General features: G+C 36.0%; 2 protein-coding genes across 6 annotated transcripts; both read left to right on the forward strand.

The window, feature by feature from the left end:
* Positions 1 to 477: 477 nt before the first annotated feature.
* Positions 478 to 5,675, forward strand: usp18 (ubiquitin specific peptidase 18). Of its 2 annotated transcripts, none has more exons than XM_051691195.1 (11): positions 478 to 1,062; positions 1,134 to 1,266; positions 2,369 to 2,465; positions 2,657 to 2,793; positions 2,887 to 2,966; positions 3,163 to 3,297; positions 3,441 to 3,524; positions 4,541 to 4,693; positions 4,808 to 4,960; positions 5,086 to 5,120; positions 5,272 to 5,675. In XM_051691195.1, the coding sequence occupies exons 2-11, from the start codon at positions 1,185 to 1,187 to the stop codon at positions 5,279 to 5,281; spliced, it is 966 nt and encodes a 321-aa protein (XP_051547155.1). In that variant the 5' UTR covers positions 478 to 1,062; positions 1,134 to 1,184; the 3' UTR covers positions 5,282 to 5,675. The 2 variants fall into 2 exon arrangements, with proteins under 2 accessions (XP_051547155.1, XP_051547154.1); XM_051691194.1 differs by having other exon boundaries at positions 486 to 1,062; positions 5,314 to 5,675.
* A 154-nt stretch (positions 5,676 to 5,829) lies between these two features.
* Positions 5,830 to 10,395, forward strand: lyrm5a (LYR motif containing 5a). Of its 4 annotated transcripts, XR_007896469.1 has the most exons (5): positions 5,830 to 5,904; positions 6,222 to 6,287; positions 6,541 to 6,828; positions 9,039 to 9,122; positions 9,206 to 10,395. XR_007896469.1 is itself a non-coding variant. In XM_051691324.1 (3 exons), exons 2-3 carry the CDS (start codon positions 6,243 to 6,245, stop codon positions 6,751 to 6,753), a joined length of 258 nt encoding a protein of 85 aa, XP_051547284.1. In that variant the 5' UTR covers positions 5,830 to 5,904; positions 6,222 to 6,242; the 3' UTR covers positions 6,754 to 6,903. The 4 variants fall into 4 exon arrangements, 3 of the variants coding, with proteins under 3 accessions (XP_051547284.1, XP_051547285.1, XP_051547286.1); XM_051691324.1 differs by lacking the exons at positions 9,039 to 9,122; positions 9,206 to 10,395 and having other exon boundaries at positions 6,541 to 6,903; XM_051691325.1 differs by lacking the exons at positions 9,039 to 9,122; positions 9,206 to 10,395 and having other exon boundaries at positions 5,850 to 5,900; positions 6,541 to 6,903.
* The last annotated feature ends 2,558 nt before the right edge of the window (positions 10,396 to 12,953 follow it).

The following is a 12,953-nucleotide window of genomic DNA, read 5'->3' on the forward strand; positions in this document are numbered from 1 at the left end:
TTTCGCCATGACGCCATCTGACCAGCTTATGCCGAGTTTACACTACACGATTTTAGCCCTGATTTTCCACTCGCCGACAGTTAATGGAGATCTCCGACAAAAGCCAGAAATCATAGGCAAATCGGTGCTCGTTCCCATGAGCCACCATCGCTATGTGTGACCCCCTATCGCCAATCCCTCGTGTAATGTGCAAACCACAACAACTTTAAGATACCCCATTATAGAGAGACAGTAGTGTAATATGAATAGTACAGCAATCTGACGACTTTGAAAGTCGTATAGTGTGTGGGCGGAATTTAATTTAATATTTTTCCCAATACAAATTCCCCAAAATTATGCAAAAGCACATTTTTCCAAACTAAGTGTTGTAGTATAACCAACAGGAGACCACTGATGTATGAAGTGATTTTGGTGACACTACACTTTGTAAGAGTGAAGTTACTGAATATTTTTTAGTATCGCTTTTCGGTGTTGAACTTTGTAGACGGTCCCTGCGCACTCGTCTCACAGCCGCCTGCTCGTAGAGACCAATGTTATTTGTCCAGCTCGGAGGACGGCTCGTTTTGATGAAAATTAGGTTGTAGCTTGTTGTCTACCTTACTACGGTAGGAAAGAGGTGTCGTGTATGTTTTGACAACGTTTCGCTTATGAGTTACTGATCCGGGAAGTCAAACTTGACAGAACTCCCTAACTCTACAACGACCGTTAAAACGGTTTAAACCAATTTACAGCTAAAATAATACACGTTTTAACTAATCTCGATTTTTTCTTTTTTTTTTCTTGTTTTTTTAAGAAAACGAGTGACAAATCAAAATTCTGCATTTGTTATACTAAGCATTAGTGAATTTTTTTTTTTTAAATAAATAGTTTTTATACTTTTATAAACTTTTTTTTACTATTATAAAATGTTTATAAAAGTTTGGTTTCAGTGACAGAAACGTACGCATGAATCGAAAGTGAAAGTAAAAAAAAAAACCAGTCTCTGTTTACGTCTTAAAGTCCGATTGCTGGGCAACAAATAAAACTGGATTTGTATCTTGAAAAGGAAACGTATCGCTTCAGGTTAGTGCAACGTTTTAATAAACTTAATTTTGCTGCAGTTCTATATGTGTCTAATTCACGTCAACGTACAGCTTTCCATAGATGCAGTACAACAGAGAAGCGTTTGAACCTCGTATCTGTGAATGGGGGCATCCTTGACAAAAATGGCCCAGAGATCCATGAATTATTTTCGCTCTTTTTCATTGGACCATTATAGGGCTTCTGGTAGGTTACAGTACTTAAGAAAATTGTTCTTAGCTAAAAAAAAAAAAAATGTTTTACTATAGGCTACATATTTTCAACAAATTAACATTCATGACATTCAAACAGGCAGAAATATAAAGCTTTGATTTATATCAAATATTTATATTGATCATATTAGAATGTAGTATACTGATTCTTGAGATTAGGGACAACACGTTTTAAATCTTAGTTTTTATTTTTTAAATACTAAATTATTTTGAAATGGAGATATTTGTTGACAAAGGTATCAGCTAACCATGTAGTAAGGGAACAGGTTTTTATAAAAACCTTTTTTCTGAGAATTGACATTTATTCACTTAACACAACTTACATCTTACTGTAATTTGTGTCAACTCTTGTAAGACACACTAAAAAAACATGCTATATTAATTTGATCCATCCAACGAGAGTTGTTCAAGCTGTGACCGGAAAGACTTAAACATTGTTTGTTTAAAATATAACAAAAATATTAAACTTACCAGACCATGTGTCCTACTGTTGCATCCATCATGAGCAGGAAGTGGGAAAGGGGTACTCAGAGTTATAGCTGACAATGACATTGTCTGATTGACACAACGTGAGGACACATCTTTGATAGGCAGATATTTTAATGGAAAATATAATTTAAATATTACTTTATGCATTGTTTGATATCTTACAGATCCCTACCTTTCATTTGATATTTATATTTATTTGTTTTTGCATTTTTATACACTTTGTTTGGCAGTTTAACATTGTGACAGGTTAAGTTACATGTGCTTCCAAGTATAGAGCATGCATTTTAAGTAATAAATGCCCTGAGTATACACATTTCCTTTAGATTGAACTTTTTCAGTATTTGTATTATTAAGGATTTCTTGATTTTGAACATGAAGAGGACTTTTTATGTAGGACATGTTTTGTCCCTTATCTCAAGAATCAGTAAGTACTGATCTGTTAATAGCCTAATGTATGTTGGTGAGTTTTTATAATGTGTTATCAATAACTATTTAAAAAAAATGTTTGCATTCAACAGTCTAGTTATACAGGTATCAATGTATGTATATAATGCTGAGACTAATCAAATGATATGTATTTTTTCCAGACGTTAGAGGCCTTTTTAACTACAGTCTGTCGTGTTGTGTTAATGCTTTGCTTCAGTCTTTTTCTGCCACAACAGAACTACTGGACATACTAAACAAGTAAACCTCCATTATATATCTTTCTCTCTTGGATTTAGAGTAACACAACAGATATATTTTTTAGTCCTTACAAGAACTGCACACTTGCAAAGTATCCATGTTGTTCTGGGCCCATACCCATTTACTCATTTGGCAGATGCTTTTATCCAAAGCCCGTTGCTATACTGTACTTTAATGACTTATTTTTAAAGATGGCATCCATCAGATGAGATTACGGGAAATAACATCCCCATGCAGTTGAAGAATGCCTTGCAAGCCATGATGGACTCTTCAAATCCTTATCCACACAGATACTTCCTGGACTGCCTCGACAGTCACAGCATAAGCCGTATGCATCTGACTAAATTCATATTGTACTCTGTTTACATTTACATGCAAACAGCTTTGTCATTTCTTGGCACATTCTGTATTTATGCTGAAGGGTACACTCAACAGGATGCAGATGAAATCTTCCTCATTATACTCAATCTCAGCCAAAAGCAGATGCCTGATCAAGACTTGGTGGGTTATAATACTGACTCTAATGTCTGGTGTAGAACAGCTACTTGAATAATGTTGGATTAGAAGTTGTCATGGGATATAGCATGACTGCATGAATTTTGTTTAGTGTGAGCTGTAATGTCTATATATATAGAGGCCTAAATGGTTTGGAAAATTGGAGATTTATATGTTTGAAATCTTTGATTTGCTCTCTCAGGCTAAGGAAATTCGCAGTCTCTATGAAGTAAGGATGGAGACCCGGGTGAAGTGTTTAGAGTGCACATACATTCAACAAGTGCCCAGCTATTCTTTCAGCCTTCCCTTGGCGATCCATGAGGGTGGAAACAACCTGGTAAATATTACAAACCATTTTCAAAAATGCATTATTCATGTTCCATTGAATGCCTGTAATTTTGCATCAGTGACCATGTTATGTAATTTACACATGGGTCATAAACATGATCTTACGCAAATTACATTATCTAACTGCTTCAGGAGAGCTGCATCCAGTCTTTTTTCCAGCGGCAAAACCTGTTGCATTACTGTGACAGGTGTGGGCAGAAACAACTGTCCACACATGTAAGTCCTATACTTTTTTTTTTTTTTTTGAGACTCTAACAAAATAATACAGTGTTTTATACAGTAATTAAATATCTGAGAAATTAAGTGAAAACTGGTCACACTGTGTCTGAGTGCTTGTAGTGATACAGTTTTGTAACTTTTAAATGTTGTAAAAAAAAATAGTTCACCCCAAAATCTAAATTCTCATTATTTACTCACCCTCATGCCATCCCAGTTGTTTATATTTGTAGAAGAATATCTCAGCTCTGTGGGTCCATTCAATGCTAGTGAATGATGGCCACTTTGAAGCCCCACAAATCACATAAAGGCAGCATTAAAATAATCCAAACAACTCCAGTGGTTTAATCCATGTCTTCTGAAGCAATACGATTGTTATGAGTGAGAACAGACCAAAATATAACTCCTATTTCACTATAAATCTTGACATCAGCAGTCTCCATGATGATCATGATTTCAAGCTCGAAAACACTTCCTAGCACCATCTAGTGCTCCGTGCATGCATCATGCACTAGGAAGTGTAATCGAACTTAAAATCTTGATCGTGCCTGGAGACTGCAATGGCAAGATTTATAGTGAAAAAGGAGTTACATTTTGGTCTGTTCTCACCCAAAACTGAATAGATTTCTTCTGAAGACATTTAACCACTGGATTCATATGGATTACTTTTAAGATGCCTTTATGTGCTTTTTGAGCTTCAAAGTTTTGGTCACCATTCATTTGCATTGTATGAACCTACAGAGCTGATATATTCTTCAAAAAATCTTAATTTTTGTTCTGCAGAAGAAAGAAAGTCATACACCGCTAGGATGGTATGAGGGTGAGTAAATGATGAGAGAATTTTCAGATAATTTTTGGGTGAACTGTTACTTTAATATTGGTTAAATGGCAATATCAAGTAAGATTTCAACTAGATTTCAGCACTGAAGCAAGCGAAGTATTTTTGAATTTTACATTGGATTTTATGAATGCATTGTTTTGATTTTCTCTGTTATTTATTTGTAAATTTTATGCAGGAGTTGAGGCTTGTCTCACTGCCTCGGATTCTGTGTGTGCACTTAAAGAGATTCAGAAACGACGATGGTTTCACCAGGAAACTCCACAGCAGAGTCACCTTCCCTGTAACACTTAATATGGGCAATTGTGCTGCTGCAGGACAATCAGAAAATGTACATTTATTGTATTTTTTGTTGGCTACAGAGTGAGCTTTGGCAGTGTCATAATGTCAAATTATTTTCGACTGCTTGATTTATGTGTGTATGCATTTTAATACCTTGTTATAGGTGGCACCTGGTTCTCTCCAGGCTGATGAGCATTATAATCTCTATGCAGTTATAGTGCATATAGGAACTGCCATGTTTGGCCACTATACTGCTTACATCCGGCCCACTCATGAACCGACGTGGTACTATGCTGATGACAGCACTGTTCAACCAGTAAGAGACAACAATAATCTGATTTACTGATCTGATCCCAGTTTTATATAAAACTAGATGGCTTTAAAAAAAACAATATCAGTGCTGATATATGATGTTTTAATTATTGTATTAATCTGTTTTAGGCAACCTGGGCAGATGTGCAGGACACATATGAAGGGTACATTAAACATTTTCAAACATATTCATTCACTTATATACTTTTTCTGATCTCTCTGGAGACATTCAAATAGAGAACAACACCTTAACACCTTACATATTTACTTTGTTCTCTATCTGTTTTTTTTTTTTTTTTTTTTTTTTCCCCCAAGACCTCTCTGAGTGTTTGATTATGATTTTGTACACTGTTTTAGAAGAAAGAGAGCTTACTTGCTTCTGTACCGGAAAATGAGCAGGAATGCATCTGGATAACTGTGATGAACACTACAGCCCTTGATGGCTTCCAAATGACAGAGCATTATATGGTTGAATGCACTGAATGCACAGAATATTGCAATAATACAATCAAAGTGTTTATATTTAAATGTTGTGTCGTAAAATCAATAGAGATGTTTAAGAATGTAAATCATCCATAATATAATAAAGCCTATTTATAATGAGCCTATATGTTGATTGAGGTTCGTACAGGACATTGTGTTGGAAATCATTATATTGTATTTCGTCACTGAATGTAATGTGGGGGGTTTGGATATTGCTCAATAAAAAAATAACAATATGTTTTGGACAATGTTGCCTGTGATCTCGGAATGAAACCCACAAACGCATACACCCGAAAACACTGGAATTAAAACACTGTGCTAAAACTGTTTACTCGCGTGGAAAGGTAAAATTTACAAGCTGCATATGGGATTGGTTTAAAGTGGCCACGAGACTTTTATTTTGAAAAACCACCATTTTCACAGCACGTCTTGCGCAAACATCGATGTTATGATCTTGACTTGTAGGTGAGCAATGCCAGTATTTTAATGAAACGCATGTTTCTTATAGAAAAAGTTTTTTGTTTTTTTTTACCCAGATGAGGATAATGTGCTATCCTCAGTATTCATATATCAGTACCTTATTACTTTATGACCATATAATAGAAATGCGTGGAATGCAATAGGAGGTATAGTGCTGCAGACCCGTTGTGTGTAGTCATTTGTGTTGATGAGTGTTGCTTGCCCTGAATGTGGTAGAATTAGACATAATTTTGTGATGTATTATATCAAGAGTGTTTTTCTGTCTTCTTTGGGTTTATTCTCTGGATCCATCTATTTCTCAGGATCAAAAATAAAAAGACAAAATGACCAATCCACTCAGGGGAGAGGTGTTCAGATTGTACAAAAATGTAAGAATCAGCTGACAGATTCCTTTTGCTTTCTTTCTCCATGATTCTCCTTACCTTTTTATAAATAGTATGGTACAGTGGTAATTTTGTGTTAACTTTTATTAGACTTGATATCAGCAAAAAATCACAAATCAAATAAACAAGATGTGCAACAGTGAAAAAACAAAATTATAATATTAACTTTTTTTAAATAAATTTTATAAATTATACATAAAAAAAAAATGCATTTTTATTTTTTTTATTCTTTTTAAAGCTTCTCTACTTGGGACGGGACTATCCAAAAGGCGCTCTGTACTTCAGGGAGCGTCTGAAAACAGCTTTCATGAAGAACAAAGATGTCACAGATCCAGAGAAAATCAAAAAGCTGATTGACCGTGGCGAGTTTGTGATTAAAGAACTTGAGGCACTTTATTTCCTCAGGAAATACAGAGCAATAAAGAAACGCTACTATGAACCAGAGCACTAATCTCTGTTGCAGTGCATGTGCCAAACTGTATATGTGCACAGAATCAAAAGTTACATTACTTTCAGTGGATGCATTGTAAGTATTTGAAAGTCTGTATTCGGTGTGTTGTATAATAACATATTTGAACATAAATGTTTATTTTTACTGCAACTGCTGGCTTCCTTGTTAGATTTGTGAAACATCTAAGTAAGCTTTTTATGTAAATGTACGTATATACAGTTGTGCTCAAAAGTTTGCATACCCTGGCAGAAATTGTGACATTTCGGCATTGATTTTGAAAATATGATTTCTGCCAGGGTATGCAAACCTTTGAGCACAACTGTATGTAAAAAAATCAACAAAGATATTTGTACATAGTTAAGTAATTTGCTAGTCTGTTTCAGTTTTGTAAAATTCTAAGCAGGAGTTTGCATAGATAACTCCACATCACAGAGAGCAAGGTTGGTTGACTAATCCAGCTCATTCACCATGTCAAGCCTGCCCACACTGCCAGAAACCTTTAGGTATAAATAATATATAATAGTAATAGTTATGGGAGTAGTGTGAGTGTCATGACAGTCAGAGTACCCACTGGACAGAAGTACAGATATGAGAGAGAGTACCAACTATCAGCCAGTCTTAAGAATCAACAGGTGTGTTCTGTTACTTATCAGTCTATTGTACATTTCTGTGCTCTCTGTGGATTTTATGGATTTCCACCCCTACACACCTGCCTAGCTTTTCCTCATTCAGGACAAAATCATCCATAGTTCTCTCAGTTGGACTTGTTGTCCAGTTAAGTCCACTTGTTGCCATTGTGAGGTTACAACCATGTGTCGTCAGAGCCAGTGGCCTGCTGTTCTCTGGTAATGGATGGTACATCTGTGCCCCAATGCATACCCACAGAGAAAGGGCCAATCCGGCCAGCAGCCCTGCCAATCCGCTCTAAAGCACCCACACTCCGTGATACATTTTAATAAAAAAATATAATTATATAAAAATCTAATGTAACCATGCTGACTTTTGAGTCAGCGCAGGGAAACAGGACCGCAAGAGAAAATAGGCCAAGCAGAGGTCATCCAATCACTCCAATGATACTAATAGTAGCCTGTGATGCCATCATCCACTCAGCTGTTTAAATGTATTAATCTAAATATTTTTAACATACCTGTAGCATCCCTCCCATTAGAGATGCAAGGCCAGCCATTCCAATGCACACAACACCATAAAACATGCCTGTATTGGGGGGTGCATCATCAGACAAATTAGTCAGAATGGTTGATTGTGCATTAATGGGCTCTAAGTGTAAATAGTCACTCACTCGTGCCCTTTGAAGCCCAGGAGAGCTGCCTTTCTGACAGGATGAGGTACGGCCAGATCAGATCTGCAATAGTTACTGCAGCCAGGGCATTTATACTGGAGGAGACAGTACTGTAGCCAAACATATGGTATAATACATATAGGAAAACCTTTTTCAAAGCACTGTGATTAAGAAATGGATTGTTCATCCAAAGATGACAATTCTGTCATCATTTACTCAATCTCATGTCATCCCAAACCCCTAAGAGGTGTTCGGCAGAATGCTATCTTAAGTCACCTGTCATTGTGTGGAGAGAAAAAAAAAGAAAAAGATGAGGGTAACACGTTCTGCCAAACATCTCCTTTTGTGTTCCACAGAATAAAGAAAATCAAATTGGTTTGGAAACACATGAGCTTGAGTAAAAGATAACAAAGAATTATAGTTTTTGGGTGAACAATCATTTAAAAATGAGCAAACCTTAAAGTGCCACTGTACTCTGCTGCCACAAACAATCCTGGCAGACCAGGGTATTCATTCAGGATATCCAACTCCAGGTATGGCATAAGCTTATTATATTATAGAGAGATATACATTTAGAGTTACTGATCTTGTACAACAATATTTACAGAAAATGTAATAATAATCCATTTTATAATTTCATTTAATTTGAAATGCCCAGTGCTTCAGAGGAGCAAATGGGCTCTCTTTGCTGTGATGTGTTGTACCTGGTCTTAAGCGGACCCCTTTCTTGCTGTCTACGGATCACTGTTCTTATAAATGGAGTATAAACACAACCCACTAAATACAGAGCTCAAAGTGATAGCCCAGAGCGACACTAAGTTAATGTATGAGGCCATGGATACAGACAGAAAAATGGTTCAGTTACATATTGTTTTCTTTCCACACTGAATTTAAGTATTATGCTTTTTACATTACTCACATTTTGGCATGGAACAGTGACTTGCATGATATGTATCTTTGCACCTGAACTTGATTGATACCATAGATGCTGGTCCAGAGGAACGTTCCTCCCACCGTGATGGTCCAGAACGTGTGTCTCCTCAGAGGGTTGGAATCAAAGCTGAGAGAGGTGGGCAGAGAGTGAGAGGAAGCAAACTTTTAATTATGCAGCATTCATGTACCTATCAATCATCACATAACTCACTCCCATAGGTTGGGTGGAGTCACTGATAATAGTGGAGATCCCACCCTGTAACAGCACTGATTGGACGATGACAGCCAAGAGCCTGTCCAACATGATGCCCACCTGGAACACATCTGCCCAGACCACTGCTATAAGACCACCCTGCCTGGGAAAAGGGATAAATATCTTATAATGTCCAGTATATGGCCAGTATACATAAATCATTATTGATTTTATACTGTATGTTCAATTAACAGTGAAGTGTCCAAATACTTTTTGGGACAACTGTATATAAATTTACATATGTCTATTATTTTGCAGTATTGATAATGTTAAGGGACCTAACTGACCATTGTTCCCACAATTTGTTCCTTGTGTTTTAGTGTACTTACTAATGTACAGTAGAGTGTGCAGACCACTCCGGTTGACATGACAGCACCCCAGAGATCTATACCTGTGACTGAGAGGTGGACAAATAGAAGAGTATTCACCACATAGTGGACTATCAAGAACACTCAATGCACCATGCACTTAAATAGAGATGGAATGCCAGACAAATGCAGTTCAATTTCAGGAAACAAAGCAAAGACTTCTGGCTCAATAATAAGGTTAAATAAGGATAAAGTTGGTTATTGGATACTTGCTTGTGTTTATTACAGAACCTGTACAAATTCCTACCTTGGTTTAAAGTCAAAGCTGGAGCATAAATGATCAGACCTGTGAAAAGTACCTGAAAAATGGGAAAAATTCACTTCATCCCTCTATTAATTCGCTGTGTGATTTGATGAGACGCATTCAAACTACACGGATACTTTTGCAAAAGATGTGTACAGTACTCACTGTATAATAAACAGGACTGTTCCAAATAGTCTAATTACTTTTTTGTAGCATATTTCCCAATACTGTAAGGATAACCAGAAGAGAAAGTTTTCGAAAGAAGTTGCAGCTGCATTTAATAATAATGAATGCATTATAGAAATAATATAACACCTTGAATTTATAGTATTCTACCTTTAGTTGCCCTCTCTGCTTGTCTATATTACACTTTAAAAAAATGGTTTATGTTATAACTGCTAAATGAATTGTTTTTTTTTTTCAAATAAAAGAATATAATTTAACTGAATCAACCTGAATACATTTTAATTTTAGCCTATTTTTAAGATTTACGCATTTCAATTTCATAACAAAATTCCATCACACTCAGTTGTGTCATATTAAACAAAATGTAAATATTAAAAATATTTTATTATTATTTTTTTTATTTTTTTGTTAAAGATTATTCAATTTAATTTGATGAAATTTTATGAAATTTCAATTGGTAAATCTTAATATTTAGTGTAGAAATAGCTCCCTATGCTAATAATTGCAGGTTCATTTATTTGTATAAAAATTGTCTGCGTCATCACATTGGCTTATCTCACCTCATAGGTGCTGGTTATGCCCAGTTTGTAGAAGATAGGTAGGAAAATTTCAGAGCTAACAATCACCATCATAATGTATAAAAAACAGATGAGGATGAAGATAGCTCCCCCAGCACTGCTATAGCTGACATAAAGCTGGCTGTCAAGGACAGTGCCTCAGGTACTGCTGTCATGCTCCGTCCACCCACCAGAAAGTCAGTGGAGCTGCTCTGAGCTCCTCTAGCAAAGGCGTAGTACACCCCAGAGCCTGCAGAGATGATCAGCATAAATGTAAAGACCACATAGTCCCACAACCTAAAAGATGCTAAAGAGGGTGCACATGTCATCTTGGTGCACGTCTGAAGAACCGGATCTCTTGATTTTACAAGGTAGTCTTTGCAGGTCTGTTTGCAAAATATTAGTGACCAACAAGAATTTACTTATTAAAAGCTTATTGGTCAGTTCCAGCCATGTTTTTTATATATTTTTTTATTTATCCCCAATTCAATTAGAATTCCCAATTCCCACTACTTAGTAGGTCCTCGTGGTGGCGCGGTTACTCACCTCAATCCGGGTGGTGGAGGACAAGTCTCAGTTGCCTCCGCTTCTGAGACCGTCAATCTGCGCATTTTATCACGTGGCTCGTTGTGCATGACACTGGAGACTCCCAGCATGTGGCAGCTCCACGCTCCACGCACAATTTACCACATGCCCCAATGAGAGCAAGAACCACTAATCGCGACCACAAGGCGGTTACCCCATGTGACTGTACCCTCCCTCACCAGGCCAATTTGGTTGCTTAGGAGACCTGGATGGAGTCACTCAGGAAACCATGGATTCAAACTGGTGACTCCAGGGGTGGTAGTCAGTGTGGTACTCACTGAGCTACCCAGGCTCAGCAAAAATATTTTAGCCTATTTTATATTTGTATTATTTATTAATTAATTATTCCAATTTCATCACAAAATTCCATGGCATTCTTGTGTAATTTTTTAAAAATGTCTTATTTTTTTTTTTTTTTTTTTACAAATTAATTTAATTATTTAGTTTTTTTTTATTTTATTTGGTTAAATATTACTCAATTTAATTTGATAGCATTTTGTTTTGTTTTTTTTTTCGATCATTTTGGCTGTGTTAATGCCAATGGCAGAATCCTTAGTTCCTATAATACATCTATAATGCACTGTGTACACAAAATAGTTACACTCTGGATCTTCAGGACAAAAATGTCCTCACTGAAACCCATTAAAACTGCAATATTTGATCCCAGTGCCATTAAAGCATAAAATCATGAATTCTATGATATTATGTTTTCATTCCAGAGCCCTGGCTTCAAAATGTTAGTTTATTGTTTTCCACCAGTTGGCGCCATTTTTCTCATGTTTAGCCTATGGAACAAATACATGCTTTTCCCTATTTTCTGTATTATAGAGCACTGCAGGCCAACTGAATAAATGATGCAGCTAAAACTGTGTCGGTGTGTTGGTATGGATGTCAGAGTGTGTTTTGTATGGGTGTATTGAGAAATTTGTGTGTGTGAAAAACTACAGTGGGATTATGTAAACAAACTGGCATTTAAAGGGTTAAAATCCTGAAAATGAATGAATATTTGGTAGTTATGATCAGGACTGATGTTGGTTAAAAAAATCAGTGAAAGTGGAAAATAATATGAATATATAATGTTTTTATGGCAATTTTTTGACGTGATATTTTTGTCCTCTAAGGACCTCTGAGTAACTTTTTTTATTGACACACAAGAGTTAAATGAGTGTATATGTATATATATATACACACACACACACACAGTATATGGTCATGGTCACTTAAGAAATGTAATGGTTGGTAAATGTTATACATAATAGTTTTATAATAAAATATTTATAATATCTTATTATAATGTGCTTGTCCTTATGACAATGGGATTAGTTGTTTTTCCTTGATTTTTTGTCACACAGCACCAGTCATTTGTTGCTGCATCACACGCAAATCTCGATATCTTTCGGAAAAACTTCACTTGTCAGAAAAACGTGAGGACACGTCATATACTGTATTTTCATTTTTTGTGTCAATGCGAGGAATGTTCCATATATGTATCGCTACACTGGTTTTCCGGAGAATTAAAATAAAATTCAGGCCTGTTAGAAAACCTTCTGATGGAAACTTTTCCACTGAGGAAATGTTGAAATTTGGCACCAAACGTGTCAGATGTTTTCAGACAATATCTTTAGCAAAAGTCAGATTATTACTCTTATATTTCGATTTAAACCTGGTAATATGTTGTAGTTCCATATAAAATTGAAAGAAACTGTTATATTTACTCGCCAAATCCAGTTTTCATTCGCATTTGGTACTGTGCGAATGTTAACTATGGACTCTC

Source organism: Myxocyprinus asiaticus, chromosome 47, assembly GCF_019703515.2.
Source record: "Myxocyprinus asiaticus isolate MX2 ecotype Aquarium Trade chromosome 47, UBuf_Myxa_2, whole genome shotgun sequence".
Taxonomy (NCBI): domain Eukaryota; kingdom Metazoa; phylum Chordata; class Actinopteri; order Cypriniformes; family Catostomidae; genus Myxocyprinus; species Myxocyprinus asiaticus.